The following is a 25,325-nucleotide window of genomic DNA, read 5'->3' on the forward strand; positions in this document are numbered from 1 at the left end:
GGTTATTCCCAGTCAGACTGTAATGCTCATTTATTAATCCTTTTGGCCTTTAATGAACCAAGTCTTTCCAAACCAGTGTTTATCCCACTAATGTGTTTCTCTAGAGTTTTCACGGCTTCTAGCTCAAGCTTTTCTAGTGTTCTAAAATGGTCTGCACATGTCCTGGGCTACTCTAATTGCTGTTCTCTTTACTGTTTGAATTTATTATGGTTCCCTGGGAAAGGCCAGACAACTTGTATTGAAGTTCTTTTTATTTGTTACTCCATTTTTTAAAAAAGTGTGTCAGTTAAAGAAATAAAAAAATCATTGAAACCATAGTTCTTGTGTCCTTTTGCAGTAGTGTTATCTGTGAGGATTTTTTCTCTCTCCTTTTACAGAATCATGTACATGTTTTTGTGCTGCTGTCATAGAGAAGGAATGTAGCAGCTCCATCAGCCCTGTGTGGAGCTGAGGAACTTCACAGCTGGGGATCCATTCAGGCAGTGTTATCTCTCTTGGCCCATCCTCTGGTCTCCATGCAGGCAGACATGTTTCTTGATGGCAAAGTCTGTACAACAAAATTCCCCTTTCTTCATGCTTTACAGCCAGTGGTAAGCTTGGCTTACTTAGGCTAACTGGGTTTTTCAACCCATATGTTGATCCAAATATCTGAACTTGAAGTCTTTGTAGGAAAGTGAACATGCAGATTTTGGAAGGGGCTCAAATCTGGGCCTTCCTGAAACCTGCCACCTCTACAATGCTTCTTTTTGCAACATGTCAGTGATTTTCAGAAGGTTGTTTATTGTGGGGCTTGAATCAAGATAAGGAACTTTCTGGTAGCATGTCTGAGACAGTGGCCTGCTCTTGGCCACTGACATTCCATTTCTGGTCTGTGCTTTCTGTCACTTTGCACTGCTGACCTAGGCTGGCTGCTCTTTTTATTTCACTCAGCATTGTGCCTCAGTAGCTGGTTACAACCGTGGGAATGCTGAGTACAGGTGAAGGCATCTGAAGGAGTACTGTTTTTGCAGAATTGATTTATGGGGATGTTCACCTTGAAATAAGCATGCAGTGCACCCTTCAGGAGGTGTCACTTGTGACAGACCAGCAGAAGTGTTTCTGTATGAAGAAAGTAGCAGGATTTATACTGCCATCTATGTCTCTTAGCAGGGACTGCTTATTTTAGCAGACCATTGACCCTGACTGCCCTGAAAAGGCACAGTTAGAGGTCACCCAGTTAACAGGAATAGCCCAGACCTTCCCTACTGCCCTGTCATATAGGGAGCTCAGAGTTACTCTTTATGCTTTGGAGAACTAAATATTCTGTTCCACCCCGGTGCATAAGATATAAATGAGTAGAGATGTCTTGTGCTTTTTTCTTTCTTCTATAAGCATCTGTCTTCTCATATGAGTGATAGCGTAAATGATGACTTGGATTAGTGTGTTTTTAACTTCTTTTAGGAACAGTTGCAGGTGGTATTTAGGATGCTCACTTGCATGTGACTTTTTAGCTTTCTCAGCCACAGTTTGATCCACTGCTCACATACTGTTAACCTTTATCCATCTTTTACATTGTCGAGGCTTTAGATGCTGGTGCAGAGCCAAAGGAGCTGTTCAAACATAAAGTACATTTGAGTCCCATAGCCAAAGAATGAACTTCAGCAGTTGCTGTGCTGAACAATCTCAGTGTTGATATTCAACATATGTATGCTGTAAGTAGATGAGTGTTGTTCAGGTAAATCACCATGGCCCAGGATAGGCCTCTGCCAATCACACTTTGGAAGCCAGAGGGCAATAAAACTGCTCAGTTTTGAATTATGTAAGGTGCTGGTCTGGATTTTCATTTCCAGAGACAAACTATTGAAAGTGTTCTTTGAAGTGTTCATTATCATAAAGCAAACCATATTTTTTCCTTCATCACACTGAAAAAAAGTGTTAGACAGCTTTTCCGTTTCAGATAGAGAGATTCAATTATCAGAACTTTATAAATGCATCAGAAAATGTAAAATGTAAATGAGAAGGGATTTCCTTACTTGGATTTGTTTTAATCCAATAGAAGAAAAGCAGGACAATCTGGGGAATTCTTATCCAGGGCCATTTGGGACTATAACTAAGAAAATGACAGCATTTTACTTAGTTACCCTGCTTTATTTAAGTCCATGCAGTTTGAATCTGGAAGTGTGTTCTGGTGTAGTCACCCTAGGACAAAGTGCTATAAAACCAGCAGAGCAGGAATGTGCTCCTTCTGTTTTACCTGCAGAATTGCTTAGTCAGTTACAATTGCTTGGAGTTGCAATCAATCACAACGGTGTATATAAAGCCATCACAAGTAATGAGGCATTAGCAAAACACAACTCTCAACTTGATTTTCTCTGCTTATATACCACATTATGCTCTGCTTGCATGAGTAGCATTTAATGCAGATAATATCTTTTCACTTTTATACAGGTCACAGAGAATATAAAAAAAGTGTTGAAGACAACAAACACAGAGTTTTTCAATGTAGTTTTATACATCCTTAAGAGTAAATCTTGGCATTAAAATAGAATTTGCCAGTGTTATTTATGCACTCTGGAGGAAGAAAGGCAAGTCACTCATGGAAATGGAGGAGTGAAAATGATAGAAGCTCTGCCAAACTTAAACTGGTGTGGTTAGCAAGGAAGCAATAGTCTGCAATGGTAATAAGTCACTTATCAAACACATAATGCAATAAGGACAGTAAATTGGTGAGTTCAGTCAGACTGTCCTGATTGTCCCCATTCACATGACAGCTGCCAACTCATTTTATGGACACTATTGCACATACTGCTCAAGGCTAAAGGTCTTTTGAATTTCTGTTGTGTGTTGCTGCCAGCTTAAAAGAGTAAGAGAAAAAGTAAGCAGATAATCACAGTAACTTCCCCTTCTGCAAACCCCAAAGAAGCCATTAATCCATTCTGTCAACCTGCTGTGTCAGGACTGATTTAGTATTCTGAACTTTTGCCTCTGCTTTAGAGTGATCTTTGCCCTGTGCTTAAGTATTGTTAAAGAGAAGGCTTAATTCTGCCAGCTGATTCTGATAATACTCTTGCAAGTATTACTTGTGGTGGAAGTGTGAGATTCTTAGTAAATCCAGTATTTATTAGTTCTGTGTCTCCACCTAGTTGTCCAGTCAATCTGCAAACTGCTTTTATATAAGGAAATATATTGGAACTCTTCCTAAACAGAGACATGTTTTATTGTCACATATTTTTATGGGTTAGGAAAGTCAAAACTAATCCACAATCCCCCTGAAAAGCCTCAGATAATTTAAAGTTTATGTGTCCTTTGTTACTAAATGACAAAAAAATCGGTGTCTTTGAGTAATTTAGGGGCTAACAATTTGTGGTCTCACATTGCTATGCCAATTAAATTAATTTAATAAAAATTGCTTACCTATGAAGACCTGACTGTATGTTGTGATCTCCAGAGCCCTTTCAGTGTTTTGTAGCATATTGATTATTATTGGAGAAAAGTTATATTTGAGCTCTTTAAAATGGGGTTGGGTACCCTGTCCTTGGTGGATTTGAAAAATATGTTTGACCATTTTCTTCAACAAACTTGGAAAGCTGAAGAACAAGAAGAAACAGGTAAAGTATAAAACAAAATATGTGTGCTGCATGGGGAAGACTATTTTAAATACTTGAAATAACATGGGGTTAGCCTTCTCTCCCTCAGTTATCAATTTAGCAAATGCTAATAAAATTTAAATCTGGAGGGAAAATATATTTGCTGCAGTATTAGTACTCAAGTGGAAGTTTCAACGGGTATTTGCTTATGCTGAACTTGGGTCAAATAACTTGGAATCCAAGTTCTCATGGTAGGCACATATGGTAGGCAGGGAAAGCTTTGTAAGCTTTCTTTTGTAGTAGTCATAATTATAAACTGCCTTAAAATAAACTGCTTTTTATTGTTTCCATTGCCACATCTGTAAACGGTGTGTGCATGGATCAGAATGACAGATGGATCTGCATTTTTAGCTGTAGATGAATGCTCACTATAAGGACAGCTGTGATGGTAGGAGGGGTGCTTTCTGTGAGCTGCTGCTAGTGTCTCTTTTGCCTTTGGTCTGATGGATGTGCAAACAGAACTCATCTTCACTCTTTCAGTACAAAATCAGCAAGATTAGACCAGATCAGCTATTTTATCAGCATCAGTTAACCCAGTGATGTGTGATGAAGTCTTAGTGGAGGTACTCTACATGATCATCTGCAGCACTAGATCTGAAAATCTAACTGTCTCAGGCAAAGAGGTGGTGACAAGCAGCTGAGAGCTTGATCTTATACCAGAAAAAAGGTGCCTTTGCAGAAGGCCACCTTGCCATTGCCAACTGCAGGAGCTCTGGGTTGATTCGCACACCAGCAGGGAAGGTTCTTATTTCATTTTCTGTGCACAATTTGTAAAACAGGAACAGCAGACTCTAAAACTTAATGAATTGTGAAGCTCGTTCTGAACTCCTAATGTCACCATCAGGAATAACTAAGTTTCTCTAGATGTCTTTTAAAAATGAAACTGCATTGGAATTAGTTCCAACCCTGTTTGCGTCACCACTTTTTCTCTCTCTGGTCTTTCTGCCTCATTTCCTTGTTTACCTCATGATGTTGCCAGCATTAATTACATAATAGATATTATGAGTTTAAAGGAGAGATGTGGAAAGGACTCATAGCTTTTAAGCACAATCATCTGTTGGTAAAAGTCACCAGGCTGTAGTCTGGGTTATCTGTATTTAACAAGGGATTTCTTCTTCAGCCATGAGAACTGGAGTGTCCCAGTCTCTGAGAAAGTCAAAACATACGGCAGGAACAGCAAATGAATTAAAGTATTTCCTAAGTGCCCATGGCAACTGTCCCCTTAGCTGATAATTCTGAACCTGTTAAACGTTGCTGGAAATAGATTTTGGTCTCTGATGATCCTCCTGTTGTGCAAAAATAGGCTTTGTTAATCCACCTCCACACATGATTAGTGTTTCTTAAATTGACCAGTGATCAGTGAAAACTGACTAAAAATGACTACTACTAGCATTACATATTCTGTGGAGGAATTTTGGTTTGGGTGGACAAATACTACACTAAAAATCACTCATGTACCTAATTATAAAAATAACAGTACAGCATTGTACTGGTGACTGGGAAGGGCAGTTAATTAATGCAAATTGACCTCCCACATCACATTATCAGCCCTTACTTTCCTGAAAAGCTTCTTATCCACGCCAGCATGTGCTTTTTCTGTTTCAAACCGTTGCTGCCAAACCTTTCCTGACAAGCACTGCCATGGCACACAGAGGTGCTTTTTCCTGTCCCAAATTTTCTCTAACCCTGTGCGGTCAGTAGCTGCCAAGTGCTCCTTATCAGTTCACAAAGATGATCTTTGAAGTCTTCTGAAACAAAATACCTGTCAGTTAAGAACAATAATTTCATGCTCTTTTCCTCCAAAATTTGATGTAAAACACTCTTGGGGTAAGATGCTGCTGGGGTTAGAAACAAACACCTCATGATGGCTTACATAGTGTTCTGCAAATAGTGAATGTCTAGGGTTTCATCTCAGGCTTCATAAGGGATAGGAAGAATTGTTTTTTCTCTCTGGATCTTGTTCTACTATTTATGTAGTGATAAAATGTTTTAAATCATTCAGCTCTTATTCCATGGGTATTTCTCTTGACCCCAGTGCAGGTGGCAGGCATGACTTTGGCTCAGAAAATGCTACTTTTGGGTCCCACTGATGATTTTTTTTTTCATTTTTCTTTCCCTGTTTTGAACTGTGGAGAATTAGTTATCTGGCAGAAGATATCAGACGCACTAAGAGATCCATCAACTTATGCGGGGAATGGCTGCTGTGCTAATGGCTCTTTTGGCTTCTGAGGCTACAAGGGGACCACAAATTGCTTTTATTCTCAGTGCTGAGACATCCTCCATGAGACTGCAACTATCAGCACATACAGCTAAATTTTAAGCCAAAGTGCTTACCTTGACCACTGGTGTAGTCAGATTCTGTTAAACTTCAGCAGAAAAGAGTCACAGCTCTCACTGTGTTTTTAGGTAAGTTTCAAGAATAAAGGGTAAACCAGCAGAGTTCTCTCTTACCTCTGGTCTTCCTCAGAACAACCGTGTCAAAAGTCTTGCTAGACATACTGGGATGGAAAGGTTGATGACTGCTTGAATTGATCCCAGTGTCTCAACCCTCAGGTGATCTGAAGTTTGGGAACATGGTGTACCTAGCAATGTGTACCTAGAAATGTGTGTAGGGTAGGGGTAAGAGGGGGAGAATGGCAGCCACAATGATCTTGGGTTGGTTTAAGTTGGCAGGAAGAAAGACAGAAAGAAAGAAAATTTCCTTATTTCACATTTCACTGAGCTTTGGATTAAATAGAATGCTTTGCAAGAACAGGGAGAGATGTGAGATTCAAAAAGGTGATATCTTAGTTTTTTAATCCCCTTTTGCTTGCACCCTGCAGGCAAGAATTCCCAATGATGCTGCCCTTGCAGCTTTTTTACATGATCAATCATACTGATTCTCATTTACTTTTATGTGGCTTAAGGGAATTTAAGATTCTTGCACAGCTCCAATTAATAGTAACTGAGTTTGTGCTTGTGTAATCAAAATTTGTCTCTAAGATGACATTTATTTCTGTGAGGAAGGAGGATAAAGCTAAACTGGAGCTTTTTATGGGATACTGAGAACTGGCATTTCACGGAGCGCCCATGTTCCTGTGGCTGTTCTTTTCAGCTATAAATTTTTAATGATGGAGTAATTTAAGACTTAATAAAATCAGGAAAATTGTGAAATCTGGGGAAAACTAATGTGGCAGTTTATTCCAGTAAGAAAGACCAGCCTGTTAAATGAATCCCTGTTTGGATTCATTTAACTTTAGCACCACTGCATACAGCAGCTTGCTGAGGGCAAACACCTCCCCCCAGCTGCTGTGTAAAGCAAAGTCACAATCTTGTACAGGAGCCAGGTTAATTCAGTTCCCGGAGCTGTGTGTCATGACATAACGAGGTCTTACCAAACTGGACTTTTCTGAGGCTTCTCTCTCATAAATCTGCTTTATGAGAGGGAAGTTGTGCTTTGTAGTTGCTCTTAGACACTTTAACTCACATAAGGTAAAGAAGCCACAAATAACACATCCAAGAAAACCCAATTAACCCATAGGCAAGTCAGCAAGATCAGTATTTGTTAGGAGAGTGTGTGTGCTGAGTAAACACTGCTAATCTTCTAAACCTAATCTTTGCATGCTTTGTTCAATACAGAGATTTTTGTGCCTCATAGTGTTGCTGCTGCTTATTGCCAAGGAGCCTGCTCTGTGCAATTATGACTGTGAGGAGAAAACTTGTCCTTTTATTTCTTTAAGGAAAGGTAAGATACAGGTGAAATGTACCTAGGCAAAGTGTCTGGTGGTTTGGGAAGCCTATGTTAGGGAAGAATTAGCTGAAGTGACCCACTCTCATTTGTGTCTCCCACCCTTTATCTGAATCAGTGCAGTCAATATACATTAGGGACAAATCAATGTGTAAGCAGTGCAGGCAGTATTCTTACTGATACCACTCATTACATGAGGAATGTTTTGTGTTGCCAGGTGCCAAAGACTGAAAAGACATCAGGAACATGTGATGTGTAGAATGTCTTTTTGAAACAGAGTGAAGGAATAAAAAAATCTATCTCCTTAGACTTTTGTGTAAATGCTCTATATTGGTTATCAATGGTATGTACTATTAGTACAAAAATACATTTAAAAAATTCCTTTTATCAGTAATGCAAAACAAAAAACATACCCTGTTTATACTTGCAGAGAAATTACCTCTTCATACCATGCTAATACATTATTTATATTTTACCTTGGAGACTTACTTACTTCAAGGCAAGCAAAATAAAACAATAACTTTAAAGGGCAAGAATTTAATCACTAAGCCTAGCTAAGAGTCTCTTGACAGTTTTACCAAGTCAGAAAAATATCTAAGGTTGAAAAAGTAATTATTTGCTTAATGGTTCTTTTTGGTATAATAAAAAATAAAACAAATGCCTGAAGTATTACTGGGCTAATCTAAGTAGTTCACCTAGACCTCCAAAATTTTGTGTATTTCATAAGAAAGGCTTATCTACCAGGCCTTGCTTCAAAGGGTCTTTATTGTAAGTGGGTAGGAGATATTGTCAGATTGGAGCCCTTTCTTAAACTTTATTATTTGTACATTGTCACGCTATGTTTCTTCAAAAGCTGTATACCAGAATCTGCATATTGCTAAAACCCCTAGTTTTCCACAATGAGAAGAGTGATGTCCCAGATTCATTTCCAAGCAGGAGATGATGGTAACTTCTCAGGGCTCCTCCCCTTGCTCAGCTGGAGGACATAGAACAGTTGGGAAGTTAATAGGCCCTGCAGGGATTCCATAATTTCAGCCTTAGCAGTTCGTGTGGAAGCTCTGTTCCTCCCATGGCTGGGGTTTGTTCAGTAGCCTGGTTAATGACATAGCTCTGACACTGAGCTGCACCCAAGCTCTTTCCAAGTCATCTGTGACTCAGGGTGCAGCTGGGCCACTCCATCATTGAATTGGTCTCTATGAAGATAGGTGTTGCAGAGTTACAAAGAAGAAATAAGTCCCTTCACAAAAAAGAGTTTAAATACAGTCATGTGCTTATTTCGTTCCATACTAACATGGGTGTTTTAAAGATAAACTTCAACTGCCAGTTCAATTTTATTCACACATTCTGATACAAGATACACAAGTCATGCATTCATTATGAAATCTGTGCTGTGATGCTATGGGACTCACTGCAATCAGCACGAGGTGTGATATCTCACAAATTGCTGTGCCAGCATAACTCATGCTTCAGCTGAGCTGAACAAATGATCTACTTTTAATGTGTGGTGCTACAAAGATAACACGACTTGAAGTGTTGAATTCTGGCAACCATTTGTATATTGTTGCATTTATAACAAACTGGGACTCTGATTCAAAGTTCACATGTGTCTTCATAATGGGAAGCCTTTATAGAAATGCCATGCAGACCAGCAGTCTCTGAAAGTTTATTCCATAGATAATTCTAGTTGATTTTCCATTTATTTCTACTGTTAGAACTGGCGTATATCTACCAGTGCTGTAGATATGTAGAATACTTCTTAGTATTTCTTTTCAATTCACATTCTGTTACAATAATACAGCTGTAACAGAATGTGAATTGAATAGAAATACTAAGTGTTTTCAATTTCCGTTTTGTTGTGTTACAGTGTGACTTGCTACATTTTTCACTGCAATAATTGGACATGCTGCTGATACACATACACATAAATAAGGACAGTCAATTTGCTTTGAGCTCTGGCATGGCATAACTACTTAACTACCATTGTATATCACTTTTCATTTTAACATCTAAACTTAAGACAGCAATAAAATAAGGATGAACGTGCATTTTCATGAGTGCCATGATTTAGAGAAGGTTTCTGAATTCAGGTTGTAACAGCCAGCAAAGTTTTGCATTTTTAAGGGTAGATGGTTGTTTAGAATATTTGTTATATTTTTAAAACTCATACTGTTTAATCAAGCCTGAAGCCACCCAGAATGGAAGGCAGAAGAGAAAGAAAAAAAGTAGAGCTTTTTCTGGAAAGTAAGAAAGATATTAGCAGTTTTTAAAATTTGGCACTCTTTTCACTGGAGTTCTATTAGACTTTTGGTGGAGTCTGCCAGTATCACACAAGAAACAGTTGGTCAGTATAATATCATCTGCTCCTTTGTGTTCAGACCCTGGAGCATATGGAGTTTGCCTACTAAAAAGAAGTCAAGGCTTGTGGTGGAGGGATTTATGTTCCCAGTTTGGAAAGGCCCAGAACAAATCCAGGGAGTTGTGCAGATGAACACAATCCCATCTCCCTAGCAATGAGTGGACTATGAGCACTCTTCAATCACTTTTTGATAAAATAGGCATAAATCAAGTTTCACATGAGAGAGAATATCCTTATGGACACTCTGGCTTCTGTGCAGTAGTTCTGCAGCTTCCCTTGTGATGGCAGAGCATTAAGTGGAGATTTGCACTTGTTCAGTGATAGTTATAAGAGACACATTGGAACCCCTGTGACCTTCCTGAGGGTCTCCCACTTAGTGCTACTTTCCTGCTCTCTGACACATGCTAGGGGCCTCTAAAAATCTGTTTCTTTTCTCAAGTGTGCTTTTGGCCTGAAAGGGATGCAGCGTGGGGAGCCTCATGACCTTCACCTTCTTTTCTAGATCAGGCCAGAGAACATTTTGCTTCTCTTTCCTGTTACTTTCCCATGTATTCTGTAAATTATTAAGAGAATCAGATGTATCAGTCCTGCCAATTTTAACAGAAAGGAAATTACAACTAGAGAATAAATTGTTTCAAATGTATAAATTGACTTTCTCTACAGCCTTTTATTCTTGCAAAGGGAGGCAATCACTAATCTTGTCTAACCTTAAATCCTGCTTGGTCAGGAATCTGCAGATCTGGGAACCACCATGGGTCAAGGAGCTGGGAGACAGCCAGAAGAATGTAAATACTTCGTGGCATGATAAACAGCAAAACCATATTAAAATCCACAAGGCAAAAAACCAAACCAAACCAAACCAAAAACAAACACACCCACACACCAAAAAAAAAAAAAAAAAAAAAAACAACAACAAAAAAAAACCCACAAAAAAACCAAAACCAAAACCAACCCAAAAAAATTAATGAAATAATTTTCATTCATTGTATGCTGTCACTAAACCTACTGGAAGCCTTGTTGGTGTGGCTTGTCAGTGGGAGGACAGCTGCCAATGCTCTAGCCTGATGTGTGTGTGTGTATAACTAAGGCTCTTGGCAGTGGCTGAAAGGTGTTTTTCAATACCTTTCCTAATTTTTGTGGTCTTGTTTGATGTGAACCTAAGGACCCATTACACCTATAGAAGTGAGGAGGCAACTCCTTTTCTCCAGTACCTTTGGCTGGGAGGGCATGTGTGTGTGACCCACTGCCAGTGCACTGAGCAAAGCACATCTGCAGCCAGTCAGGGACTGATTCCAGTGTGCAAAACTGCACAAGGATAGATAGCGCTCATCTTTAAGGCAAGGGCATTGTTGGTCCATGAAAGTGTAAAGAGTTATTGCAAATACCTTGTAATTCATTTCCCACAAAAGACAGTAATGGCTCAAAGGAGCCCTCACAGGCTATAAGGTAAATAAACTGAGTGTTAATAGCTCCCAGGTAGGTCTGCTTAGCACCACTCAGAGTGCATTTTTCAGGAAAGGTTCCACGTGGCTGTCACCATTTAATAGTTCCTGATGGCAGGAAGGATATTTGCTCTGAAAGACCTTGGACTATGAACGTGGAAGAGTTTTTGTGTGTGGGTTTTACTTTTTGCTTTAAAGGAGATATTCTTCCCTTCAATTTAAAGGTCTTTTAAAGACCAAGAAAATAGAATATTATAGGGAAATAAAATGCTTAAACTAGGACAAATGAAAATGTTTTTAGAGACCCAGCATATTTCAGGTTAAGATGTGAGTGTATAATACCAGAGAAAAAATTTTAGTGATCTGCTGATCAAACATTCAGAGTCCAAGGTTATGTGCTTTTCAGTGTGTATGGGGGCAGAATTTGACCTACTCCTGTAAAATCTCCTTCCTCCTTATATAGCTGACACAAGGGCACAGAGTCACAGCCTTCCCTGGTTGCTTCCTGTTAAGGAAGAAAAATCCCTGGAAAGGCGCTGTGATCTCTTCCTCAGCCTGTGTCCCATGATGACCCATTCAGGTGAGCACCTGTCATGAGAAATGCACCTCACAGCCCTGTACAGTTAACTGTGAAATCATCACAGAATTATTCTCAGGTTTCTAATGTACTTATATCTACTGATATAAGAGGTTGTTTATTTTCTCTTTTTGAAGAATTTACATCTATGCTTCAAACTACCTTAATCTAAAATCCCAGTAGTTTGATCAAGTGTTTTACTGGTGCCATCAAGTGGCAAAATGTTGGATTGCAAAAGTCCCACAGCACCCAAATTTACTCAAATACCTCTTGAGCAGCACCAATGAGGAAAATAATCCCTGACAAGCCTCCTCCAAAAATACGTATGTATAAATATGTATGAGAAAAATGGACTGAAATACAAATGGTGTCATGATTACTTCAGGTACTTCAGTTTGATCTGGATTTTAACAAGTGGAAAGGCTGATATTTTTGAGTATTACTAGTTGATAAATATAGGCAAACCTATAAAGCAAACTCAGAGATCCTTGTTGAAGAGCTACTTGAAGAGAAGTGGCACAATGCTGTATTCTGAATTTCTGTCTTTGTTGTCCTCTGTTACTAGCTAATTCCTTTTTACAGAACATGTCCCTTTGATTTCATATCATAGCTGCACTTCATATCATCAGAGTAGAATGAATATTCAGTTTGCTGCTGTATTCTCTAACTTCACAATCTGGTTAACTGAAAATTTAAACTTAAAGTTCATCATTCATACACACATCACTTTTTTTTTTTTGCCAGCTGAGTGACATCATAGTATTGTTCAGCAGGAAAGCCTCTGTGCAAAGGAAACACATAAATTTATAAAGCTTATGCTCTATTTCCTTGTAAAATCCAAATAAATTGGTATGTTTTTGTCTTGATTTCTCAGGGGACTGCTAATACCAAAACTCATAGATGCTGCCAGTGTGGAAATTATCCTGTGTTTCAAAATCTACATCATGCAGGGCTGGATTTTGAGAAGTGCTGAGCACCCATGCCTGACTTTATAAAGTTCCTGAGAAAGCTGAGCATTTCCCCCTGTGAAAACCTGGCTCCTACATTTCCTTATCACACACACACCTAACACTCAACAGGACCTATGGGAATGCCTCAAATAGGTACAGGCTCCAACCTTTTACCCTAAAGTGAGTTATTTCTACACTCTGGGGATCACTTTCAGCTCCTCCTTCTGCCAAAGGGCTCACAGAATCCAGCCAAGCTGCATGGTGCTTTTCACTGACAAGAGTCTGAAAACAGCTCCACACAAAAAAAACAAAACCAACAACAGAGAGCAAATGAGAGTGTGAAAATGATGGAAATGCAGGTGGAAAGATCAGCCATAATCAGTGAGATTTTTCTGGCATTAGAAAAAGCCTTACATTTTAATTAATTCTCACTGTGGATACTTCCCGAAGTTTTATTTACAAATTCTATTATAAGCATGAGTATATTTAAGCTTCTTATACTTTCCCCACTGAAATTTGTGCCAGTACTATCAGAAGCACAAACATGAAAATATTTCATTTGAATCTTGCCCACTTCAGCTTTTTACTCTGTAATTATTTGCACTAGACTAAGCTTTTAATTAATATCTAGCCTGTATCCCTATTATGTTTGGAGATCAGTGAAACTGATGCTATTGGGGTTACTGTAGCTCTGTTGCTTGCCTGTTTTCTGTGTTTTACAGAAACTTAGTATGGAGGAGAGGCTACGCTCCTTGGCCGCTGAGTAGCCCCTTCAGGATTTTGGGTACCTTTGTATGCTTTGAGCAACTCTCCTGCAGTAACATTTTACTGTAAGAGTTGTTCAAAACCAGCAAATGATGTCATTATCATAGATGTAGTAGCTATGAAGTAGCTACTAACATGAAGTAGCTTGCTAACCTCTTCTCCCTTTCTGACTGCTACATTGGTTTTCTGAGATGGGACATGTAGTTGCTATGACTCTTCTACTTTCTCATGAGGTACTATGCCTGAGTTGGCCAGAATCTCTCCTGGCTTGCAGTGTGAGTGTAGGAATGTGGAGACATAGACTACATGTAACTTAGGCAATTTCCACCTTGTGGAATAGGAATGGGTTTTTTTCTGGACCTCTTCTTTTCTCTAGAATGGGATTCACTTTGATTGATTAGGGGCTCTACTGTGCCTGGCCAACAAATAATCCAAGGGATTGCATATTCAGAAAAGAAAAACACAAGAGCAATAAAAATTCTTGTTTCAAGCTCAGTAGACATCCTTGCACCTGTCCTATCACTGCGGCATCACAGCACCTTGCCATGGTTCTGGGGTGGAAGTCCCATCAGCATCATTTAACAAATGCAAGTGCTGGACTCTCCCCTGGGATGGGGTAACCCTGGTTATAGGAACAGATTGGGCGATGAGAGGCTGGACACCAGCCCTGGGGAAAGAGATCTTGTGTTTGGGTTGATGGCAAGCTGAAGGCACAAGTCAACAGTGTGCCCTGGCAGCTGAAAGGGCCAGCTGTACCCTGGGGTGCATCAGCAGAGCACAATGAGCCAGGTGAGGGAAGTGACTGTCCTGCTCTGCTCTGCACTGGTGCAGCCTCACCTCGAGCACTCTGAGCTGGTTTGGGTGCCTTAGTGGAAGAAGCACATCAAACTGTTAGAGTGTGTCCAGAGGAGGGGACCAAGATGGTGAAAGGTCTCAAGGGCAAGATGTACAAGGAACAGCTGAGGTCACTTGGTTTGTTCAGCTGGGAGAAGGTGTAGGGGTGACCTCCACAGAGTCTACACCTTCCTGAAGGGAGGCAGAGGTGCTGATCTCTTCTCTCTGGTGACTAGAAATGATAGGATGTGAGTGAATGGCATGAAGATCCATCAGGGAAAGTTCAGGATGGATATTTGGAGAAGGTTCTCCACTGTTTAGGTGACCAGTCACTGGAATAGACACCCCAGAGGAGTGTTCATGGCACCAATCTCTCAGAGTCCAAGAAGCATCTGGACAGTGCTCTTGGTCATGTTTTAGTGTGAGGAGCAGGGAGTTGGACTTGGTGATCCATATGGGTCCCTTCCAAACGGAGATATTCTGTGATCATTTCACATAAAGGTTAGCTCATGATAACAAAAAGGAGAACAAGGACAGCAAGGCAAGTTTCCAGTCTTTGAGCCATGTTTTAACTCTATTACATTCTAGTCTGCATCTTCCATTCCTGTTGTCCAGGAAAGGCTGCAGGACTGAAGGGTATCCTTGGACTTTTCTGAGTCAGCCTTAAGTAGTAGAGTGCTCTGCTTTCAAAGCTTTCCTGTAAGTCAGTAATGGTGATCTGAATCCTACATGAGTGTCTGAAGAGCGCAGATTTGGCATCATCATTTGCCTATCTTTCAGTTAGTCAGTCTTTTTTTTTTTTATGCTGTCATGAAGAAAAAGAAGTCTTGGAAATGGTTTCAGTGGAAGTGGCACCAACCTCAGTATATTTTAAAGAACAAATTGACTGTGGTTAGAATCTAGGAAAAGGAGCCTTAATTCCAAAAGCATTCCCCAGCTGTTGTTCCTAGACATATCTCTTCTTTTACAACAGCTTCCTGAAAAAGCTGAGCACTGACTTTTCATGTTTATGCCTATGGTACTTGTGGATGCTGTAAATTAGGCCAAAAGTGAAATCTTTAAGTTCAGGAAGGGTGTTTGGGACAACAGCCAACAGTAAATATTTATCAAATGATGGGCAAAAAATAAATACAGAAATTTGGAACTTCAAGTGTTTCAGCAAAATACTGTGTAGAGATTTGTGAGTACCAATATATTTCCACGTTAGTATTTAGGACATTGCGAAAAAAACAAAAGCTTAAAGTGCCCATGCAGATATTTGTACATCTCAGTCTAAATTGCTGTTCAAGAAGTCTGGTGCTTCTCTTGGCGGAAGAACTTCACTTAAACATTTTGACTGTGAGAAGTATATGTCTAGCCTACATTGGCTGAGGGTCTTTTCCACTACCGTAAGGTGTACATCCATTAACAAATGTACATGGAGATCCCTTGCTCAGTTGTCTTCTGGCAGTAAAAGTAGAGCAAGTCCTCTGTGCTTCCTTTCTGCTCCTCAGGGAAGCTTGCAGCAATGAAGGAATTTCCTGAACCCTTTATATCTGAAAGAAAAAAAAAAAAACAAACCAACAAATAAATCAAAATGTCTTTTGATAGCAGCAACAGTGATGGTTACCTGAAGTCTTTTAAACAATGACAACTTGTCTCTGTTTTCATGACTGACTTACTCAGCTTATTCTGGCTAATGCCATTGGGATGAACTGTCACTAGGAGAAGTTAGTACAACAGCAATTGTCAATTGTTTAATGAAGATTGGGTCAAGTCAATGATGTTTTGCTCAGTGAGAGGAAGAAAGAAGGCAATAGATGTGTGCAGCATGTGCATCTTGCAGTGTTATTGAGTATCAGCTGCCAGCACATACATACCTGCACTCTCAGCAGCATATGGACAGCAAATATATGCAATAGCACAGATGGAAGCTTTAGCATCTAATTCCCACTGATTTCAGAATTTGTTATTTATGCCTTTGAAAACTTTCCCTCTCCATCTCTAGAGAGGGGTGAGAAATGTTGCTGTTCAGTAGCTGTAGTTCAGACTGAAGGAATGCTGTGTTAGGCACTCACATGGATGTGCTAGAGGCTGAGGATACTCTGTATGTTTCCATACATTGGTGTAATTTGAAATCCAGCAGTTTGATGTGTATGATGAACCAAAATAAGAATCTGATGTGCCATAGAGTATCAGAAAACTTTTCTGTTTCTCAGTTTCTGAAGGAACTCAAGCATTCACTTACAAGTTCTGTCTAAAATTTTGCCGCCAATCTGAAAGTAGTCAGGCAGATGCCAAGTCACCTGTGTGGCTGTGATGTTTGTATTCATTAGGCTGGCTCTCGCTGGAAACATTAACAAACCATTCCTGTTATCTGCTCTCTATAGGCTACCAAGCTGCAGGACAACCACTTTACCTTGGACATAAAAGAGAAGCATTGCACACAAAGGTGTGATAATCTAGTCAGTTCAAGCAGGACTGTGTTAAACTTAAAATATTTACAAGTCTCCTTCTCCCAAAGAAACATTTATAGTCAGTGTTGATCTAGTGACATTTGAGATCTCAACACACATTAAAAAATGTCTCAGTCCAGAGATTATCAAAAAAGGGCTAAGGTGAACATATTTTTAAAGTGTCTGTCATGAACAATCCTTAAGATTCTCAGCACTATAGACAATGATTTAATAGACACTCTTAGGATTTCTAACTTCCACAATAGTAGATTTGTTCTGAATTCTGACAGACAACTTCCAGCTTTCCGGCTCTTTTCTTCTGAGAAAAAACCCACACCACCAAAAATATAATGTTCTGGGATCAGAATATCAGTTTGCTAGTGCCTTCTTTATTATGAAAATGTTGCATTTTTCCCTTCAGGTTTGTTTTATATATCATGTGGATCTCAAACCAGAGTGTAAGAATACAGTATCTTAAATTATGAAGGCCTCCAGTAATTGTTTTGATCAGTGTGTGAAGCCAGCACATCTGAGGGTATGTGCTGCCAACAGCTTCCAGCAGGTCTTTGGAAGGAGAGTTCTTATTCACATTGGCATTTTAATCCAGGACTCTACTTTTGACATGAATCTCCCACTGGTCTCTGTTTTGCAGTACCTTGGTCTTGGAGTTCATGAACTGGAATCCTTGTGGATTTAATTATCTGAAAGCTGTGTTCCAGATCACCTCAGATCCTCAGCACCCACTGTTTCACTCTACACATCTTCTCCTGTAGTCCACAATACATGCCAAGTTACACAGTCACTGAGCAACATTTTAATAATTCCAGATTTGGAATTATTTGATTTTTTTTTAGAGTGGGATGGTCTGAATTTGTTTTTATTAACTGTTTCCCAATAAACCTATAAATAACTATACACATAATCTTAAGATATCAATGCTGAATATATCTGATGATAGGGCAAAATACATAGGATACCTTCTTTGTATATATATATGTGCAACCTAGCATTATTCAAATGTATGTACATGCTTCTGGTTATTCAGGGGCACAGTCTAGACATGCAAATATTGGTAGCAAATGCTCCAGTCCAAGAAAATAATGTAATAAAATAATGGACTCATTCTTTTTAAATGCTGAGAACAACTGTCCTATTTATTGATTTATTTATTTGTATTTATGTGACTAGGAAAAAATGTAATGTTTTAAAAACATATGATATTGTAAAACATGCAGTCATCTTCTTTTCAGATATGAACTGGGGAGTTCATGTGTGTGTTTACAGTAGCAGAAAAATGTAGTTTATGATCTGTGTTACAATACAGATTTTCATGGTTACTGAGAAAAGAATGTTACAACCTTGCTATGTGTATTTAATGTTTGCGTTTCAGAATTGGGTCTAATATAGTTGTCATCTGAAAGGTGCCATGCTGTTGCATTGCTTAATTTTTCCTTTTTCTGGGTGTCCTGTGTAGCTAACATGATTCTTTCCTGGATATTCATTAAAATTTAAATCAGGCCTGTAATTCGGTAAACTTCCAAGTCTATTAATAGTTAAAAGTGCAGGTGGAAATTCACCAAATTCCTGCAATGCAAGGAATACCACAAAAACTTGCCTCAGGGCAGATATGTAAGTGGGAGGCATCAAGACACAGTTTGACAGGCGTGATAATTCAATAATATCAAAGCATTCTGACTGAAATTCAGATGTCGGATAGGAGACATTACAAATAATGAAAGAATTTATCAATTGTAGTAAACCAGAAGCCTGCCAGATAGATGGAAACTAGGACCTGATTTTGCTAACAATAGAGATAAAATCTCATATGAAAGAATGCTGGAGGACTTGAGGCTCACTCTGGAATCCATTATGTATGGAAAAAATACAAATTTAGATTGAAAAAAAAAATGTCATGAGTGCCAAGCAGCATGGAAGTTCAGCTTTCCAGACCGTTAAAAATAGCAGGAATTCTGCCATATCCTGCCCTCCAGCTATTAGTATAATTGAGCCTGTAAAATACACTCAAAACAGATTGATTCCTGAAACTTCCTGATTACATACTGATGATTACAAAAGCCAACTGCAAGCTTAATTTAATTTTAAATTTTAATTTAAAAGTTTATTTCAGTAATTCTAGGTCAAACTGTAATCTAGGGAAAAAAAAGGTTTAAAACAGGAGTATATACCATGATAAATGTTGGTGGTTGATCTGTCAAATATGCTCTTTTTTTTTTCAAATTAGAAATAAATGCAATATATGTGTTCATTTTATTCTTTATGAAAATTATTTCAGGAGATTTTGAATGCTAAAACCACAGTATAGCTTATTTTAGCAGTCCTCTTTTCAGCAGTAATGAACATATTTCCTGGGGGACTGACAGACTATTGCACAAAGTAGAACATACTCTGTTTCATTAAAGCAAAAAGAAAAAAAAGTGTCTTGCCAGAAAAACATAACCATGAGAAAATGCTTTCAGTAACAGCAAATTGATATCAAATACCTATAATGGAATAATTTTCCTTTACAAGTTCTGCTCTTACCTGTCTTGAGACATTCGGGCAAGCAAGGAATTTGAAATGGAGTTAGTGCTACATGCAGATTGAATGTTCTTGATAGGACTTCAGGACTTCATCTTCTTAGTTGTGTTGGGGCAGGTTAGGCAGTCGCCGGTTATCATGTTTCATATTTGAACTTTTAGGGGAAGATGCAGGATAAAATACCAAATACCAGAGAATTTGTTACTGCATCTGGATACTGAGGAGAAAAGAGATGAGCTCTGCCTAATTCTGGCAAGTGTCTACAGGAAACAGTGGTTGCTTTTACTACTGCCATTGTTTTTTTGTACCAGGTTACAAAATAAAACAAACATAAAAACAAAATGAAAAGAAGCAGATTAAAGAGGTGTGATAATATTTCTTTGTGTTACTGATGAACAGAAACTGGAAATAAGCTTTCAACTAAGAGCATTAAAGTTTGGACTCACACAGAGAAGGACTTCTGCACAGGAAGTCTCACTTGGTGAATTCAGTTTCACTGTGAAGTTCCAGTTCCACTCTGAAAAGGACTTTAAACCCATTATACTTTTAATAGAAAATACCTTTTTCCTTAACTGCCATGGTTTTTGTCTCTACATCTGTGCTTAGGGGAAATGATTCCATTCTCCTTTTACTTGAACAAATTTGTATTTCAACACTGGTTGATCAGCTGTTTGTGAGGAGAGGAGCTGTACTAGGTCAATGTAAACCCCTGACCTCTCCGGAATTTCATGTAGACATTTATATCTAAACAAGGTGTCTCTGCTTTGAGCTGCTCTCTTGTGCAAGACAAAAGCACCAGGACTTTTACTTTCTATCAGATGAAGCTTTGGTTCACTGTGGCAAAGAGTCTTCTCCAAAGAGAAGACAAAAAGCCAAAAAGCCACCATCAGCTTCTTAGACTAAGTAGACAAAGAAGCACTACTGCTTCCTTTCCCATCCACCAAGAGCCAGCAGAGCATTCCCTTGTATCTGTGCCTGCTTCTTGTGGGACAGTCCTGGGGAAGCCCTCAGGAACCTGCTTGTTCCATGACAAGCACGGTGTGGAATAATGGCTAGATCAGTTCACAAAGGGAAGCACTGAATTCACTCTGCTTTCCACACACTGTGACAAGACTCCTTTTGGCTAAAAAAACAATGGCTCATCATGTGAAGAAGGCTGAGAGGCCTTGGTTTTACATCCTTACATTTTGAGTTGTTCTTTTAAGACTTCTGTGTTGCTCTGCACTTAATGATCTGCTAGCTTTTGGATGTGGACCTTGTAATGGGAAGAAGAGTCTGAGAAGAGTCTCAAGGAGAAAGGAGCAATTTATATTCATCTGACTGGTATGTTTGCTATCCTGACTTTGGGAAAGCTTTGACAGAAAGAATATTTTAAACAAGTCCTCTTCTTCTCTGGCATATGTCAGTAAAATGCAAAGGATTTTGCATTGCCTTATTAAAATAGGGAACTAATTTGAAAATATTTGAAATATGTTATTCTTCCAGGATGTCTGGGAGTTTCAGCCATATGTTTTTGAAGGAAAGAAGTTGATGTAGCATATTCAAGTGAAAAAGTCGAAGCTAATTCTATCATGCTGGCAGTTTATAGAGTATTGAGTAGGTCTAATATGGTATCTATATGAACACTATGGGAACCTTACATTGATGACTCAGATTCAAGTACAACTGGCTTGCAATGAGAAAAATGTTCAGAGTCGTTGATCCATAATCTGCAAGTGGGCAAGAAACAGAAATCAGACTTTCCTTCTAGCAGAACTGCTGTGGTTCTGCTAGAACTTGCAATGCAATGCACTTCTGAGTCCACATTGTTCTGAACCCCAGTGGAATTTCCTTTCTATCCAGCTTTATTAGCCTGTCTCAGAAACTTATTTCTGGCTCCCAGAATTACAGATGGAGCCTGTGACTAGCAGATTTTTTGCCCCCTGCCTGTTGCACATATAGGGAGGTCCCACATTTCATGGGTTCTCTTTGCAACTCCATGACAGCAGCTGCCCACTGAGGCAGGGATCTGTGCCATCAATTTCACTTCATCAGTCTCCTAGCATTCAGGCATCATCCATAGCGCCAGATCATGATTTGACTGCACTCAGCTTCAAATCCACATTATGCATACAGACTTAAACCCATCTGCAGTCTTGCCCAGCACACCAGCACCAGGACCACTGATTCACCACAATCCACCCTCCCTCATCAAAAGGGTTCATATAGGACATATATGTCCTATGTCCCCGCAACTGCACTAGTCCAAAATCACCATTCAAATCCTAAAACTTGCCTTCAGCTCCAGAAAATTAGTTGCTTGCACAGCACTTCCAGGTGGCTGGCTTGGGGACATCAAGGTTGTAGTCACGGACACCTCCCTTTAGGAGCAGGACTCAGACCAAGGGTCAGGACATCCCTAAAAACAGTGCTCTCTGGACACAGTCCAATGCATGCAGTGGAGCCCACACTGTCTGTCCAGCTCTGTTCCCTGGCAAACTGGCCCAATTCCTTGGCAGAAGAATCCAAGGGAATTTTAGCTCAGTGACCAAAGCCACAAGTCGTTATTGATCCAAGGGAAATCACCCACAAAAGAAATCAGAAGTTTCCAGGATGATATGTCTCCAAAGCAGGAGCCACCATCACACACATTGCAGCCCCAGAGCTTTCAGAAATCCATGGTCAAGAGAATGAATTATCTCACTGGGAGGCTTTGCTGAGGAAAAGCTCCCAGTGGGAAGAACTAAGAAGGTATAGGAAAATTACACATGATTATTTTGAAAAATGATAAGTAAAAATTGATTTCTAAATGTAATAAATATTGTGCTTACAGAACCCTAAAGAAATATTATTCCAACACAGGAGACAGTATTTGGAGATCAGCCCCTCTCTTCCCAGCCATTATTGTCTGTCTCTTTGGAAGAAAAGCTGTACTTTTCTTTTCAGAAAAGGAAACTGTAGGGCTGAACTCTGAACTAAGCTTACCTTCTTATTCAGTGCACTGTGACTATGCTTTGGTCTGTGTTCTGGCAGTATTTGACATCACAGCAAGAGGGTGTTGGGGAGCAGCACACAGGATGAGGCAGCTGGTGATGCCAGCAGGGGTTGAACTGTTGAATGGGGTGGAAGGATGTTAGAGCACATCTGGGAGCTGGATCCAAGACACATGTAGGTCATGTGCAGTTTTCCCTCTCCTAAATAAAGCAACAAATAAAGCCACAAACCAAGACAGTTTGTTACAGAAAATGTGATTGGGAAGAATTTAATGAAGTCATGTGGGTGTTGGTTCAATTCTTGACAAATTGGCTGAGCCTAGTGTATTTCAAGTAAGGCAGGCAGCACAGCAGCAAGACTTCCATGAAGTGCCAATTTTTTATTCCTACTCTTGGAGATACCAATATTCTTTGCTAAGATCTTGTGGGATGTTCACACCATCCTTCAAAACAGTTGGAGCTGGCCACCACTGGTGCAGTTTGGATTCTGGTTAAGTTGGCTTGCTGGATGTTTTTGCCTTCCTGTATTTGACAGACATGGTGATAGATTTTGATCTGTTTTACTTCCTTCTGCTGACCTTTTCTTTTCTCTCAATATGTTTTGGTTTTTTTTTTTTCTTTTGTTTGGCTTGAATTGGCAGCAAAATAAATGGATGCATTTGAAAAGAGTGGTTTTTTCTGTTGTTTTTTTTCACCAGTGAGAGCAAAACTAGCTGGAGGTCCTACTTTTCTTGGAAAAGCGGGGTGAAAAAAGCTGGAAGCATATCTTTTGGCAAGTGATAGTACATAAATAGCTTTTCTGAATACCTATTAAATGCACCATTGTGTTATTAATAGTCAGTTGAGCCAGTAATTTGTTTATTATGACTTTGAACCACTGATTTGTTTTTAACCTGGATGGCTTGGCCATCATATTAAAGTGAACTAAGCTTTAATGCTTGTGCCATGTGCAAGTGTACAGCTATATCAGTGATTTCCAGAGTTCACAAGTTTAATATATTCTGAAAAAAAAATTATTTCAGTATGTCTTTTTCATGCCCCGTCTTACTCTAGAGCTGAATGTTTGGAAAGGCTCAGCTGAATATTTTCCTTCATTTCATTAATTACTCAACTGTTGAAAAATGTCTGTTATTTCCTTCTAAAAATATACTATGGAAGAATTAGAGTTGTGGTTTTGGGATACAATGGGAATGAGCTACCTCAGCTGTTATTACAGAGGGTGTGCTGGCTGGAAGAAAAAGGCTTAGGACATCAGTTCTGCACTCTGAATCTTGACACAAAAAGGTCATCCCCCACATGTAAATCTATCAGTACCTGTTGTGTGTTTTGCTGCCACCTGTGTCTCCACATTACTGAATTTCTTTGGGAAAAAACTAATTGGGAGGATGAAGGTCCTTGATACATCTCTGTATAGCTCCCTTACCAGGCTACAGTGGATGTCCTGTGCTGGTGGAGCAATGGTGTCAGGGAAAGATGGATATCACAAAATCACAGAATGCTTGAGGTGGGAGGGGGCTTCTGATGGTCACCTGGTGCAACCCCTACCCAGGCAAGGCTGCCTAAATCAGGCTGCCTATGACCCTGTTTCCAAGGAGGTATCACACTCTCTCTGGGCTCAGTCACCCTCACAGTCTAAGTGCTTCCTTATGTTCAGATGGACCATCCCATGTTTCAGTTGGTGCCCATCACCTCTGGTCTTCTCACTGGGCATGAATGAAAAGAGCCTGGCTCCATTCTTCTTCTGCAGCCTCCCTTCAGGTGTTTGTACACATTAATGAGATCCTCCCTGAGCCTTTTCTTTTCCAGGCTGCACAGTTCCTGCTCAGCCTTCCATCATATGAGAAATATTCTAGACCCTTCATTAGCCTAGTGGCCTTTCACAGATCCAAAAAGAGCCAAAGCAAGCTGTTTATTGAAGTGAGAAATTATACATATTCTTAAACTTAAGCTGGTGTTAAAAGGCAAAGTTAGAAAGTATTGATAGGCAGATTAATACACACTGCAATAAATTATCTCTTCAGGCTTTATGTCAAATGCCACTGTAATTTCTTAAATAATTATTTGTTCTAGGAATGGTTATTAAAAGACAGAAAGTTGACATGACCAGACTTGTTAAGGTTTAAAGCTCATGAGATAGATTTTGTAAAGCTAATGCTGTAGTTTCCTTTTTTCTAACTCCTCCAGGAGTTTGCCGTGCTAATTTACATCCCAGGTTCCATACGGGAATACGCGATTCTCCCCGAAAGCAGGCTTTACAAGGAACGTTATTTCTGCCCTCTCGTGGCCACAGACCATTTTGCAGTTTTGCGTCGATTAGAATTCCAGACTTGAATCTCATTTCCATAATTGCAAATTGCTTTTACTTTAGAGAACAGACATATGTTTTGTATCTCCGAGTCAGTTTTCTTGTATAAAATGTATTTATGTATATCTTTCATTTAACAATAATAGTTGATTATCAAATTAATTACATAAAACTCTTCTAGTTTATGTCATAACCCAGAATATGAAGCTGTGACTTGCATGTTACAAGAAATAGTCTGAACAAGAAATTTTGTAGCACACATGTAACAGCATACAATGCAATAGTGATTTAAGAGAAAAGTATTATATAAAAAAAATAATAGATTATTCACTGTCAAATAATACTAACAAATGAGAATATTTTTCTGTTACATGCTGGAAAATGGGGAAAAAAATCTCATGACTTTATATACTACCTGCACACTTCTTTCCTATGTGCTCCTTTTCAGTCAGCCCAAGTTACTGTATCCTCATCTTGGTGATTTCTGGGTTAACTAAGAAAATCACTATTGCACATGTTGTGGCAGTGCAAAACTGTGCACCATCTGCACTTAGCAGCAGAGGGAAATAAGACCCAGAAAGAATTTATCACTAGTTACACATCTGAGATGGGGGTGGGCTCTGAAATCCTCCAGCCCCCCACCGCCCCTCCCCGGATTCATAAAATCATATGCAGTACAAATATGTGCAAGAACATATCTGGTAGGAAATGTCTTGAAATACAGAACTTCCAGAAACATGTGGTGGAGGCTGAGCAGACACAGGAAGAACCTTCTGAAAACTGCCTGCTCTTTTCGTC

General features: G+C 39.4%; 1 protein-coding gene across 1 annotated transcript; it reads right to left on the reverse strand.

Annotated features, from left to right (window-relative positions):
- Positions 1–302: 302 nt before the first annotated feature.
- On the reverse strand, positions 303–19,267 carry C2H7orf31 (chromosome 2 C7orf31 homolog; the record flags this gene model as incomplete). The annotated part of the gene is given in 13 exon segments (XM_030963660.1): positions 303–353; positions 355–629; positions 632–789; positions 1,000–1,098; positions 3,508–3,566; positions 4,319–4,383; positions 6,078–6,210; positions 6,213–6,276; positions 12,431–12,462; positions 12,464–12,509; positions 15,640–15,700; positions 15,703–15,812; positions 19,254–19,267. Coding segments are annotated over 13 exon segments (1,167 nt in total), but the record flags the coding sequence as incomplete, so codon positions are not given.
- Positions 19,268–25,325: the final 6,058 nt, after the last annotated feature.

Source organism: Camarhynchus parvulus, chromosome 2, assembly GCF_901933205.1.
Source record: "Camarhynchus parvulus chromosome 2, STF_HiC, whole genome shotgun sequence".
NCBI classification, from domain to species: Eukaryota; Metazoa; Chordata; class Aves; order Passeriformes; family Thraupidae; genus Camarhynchus; species Camarhynchus parvulus.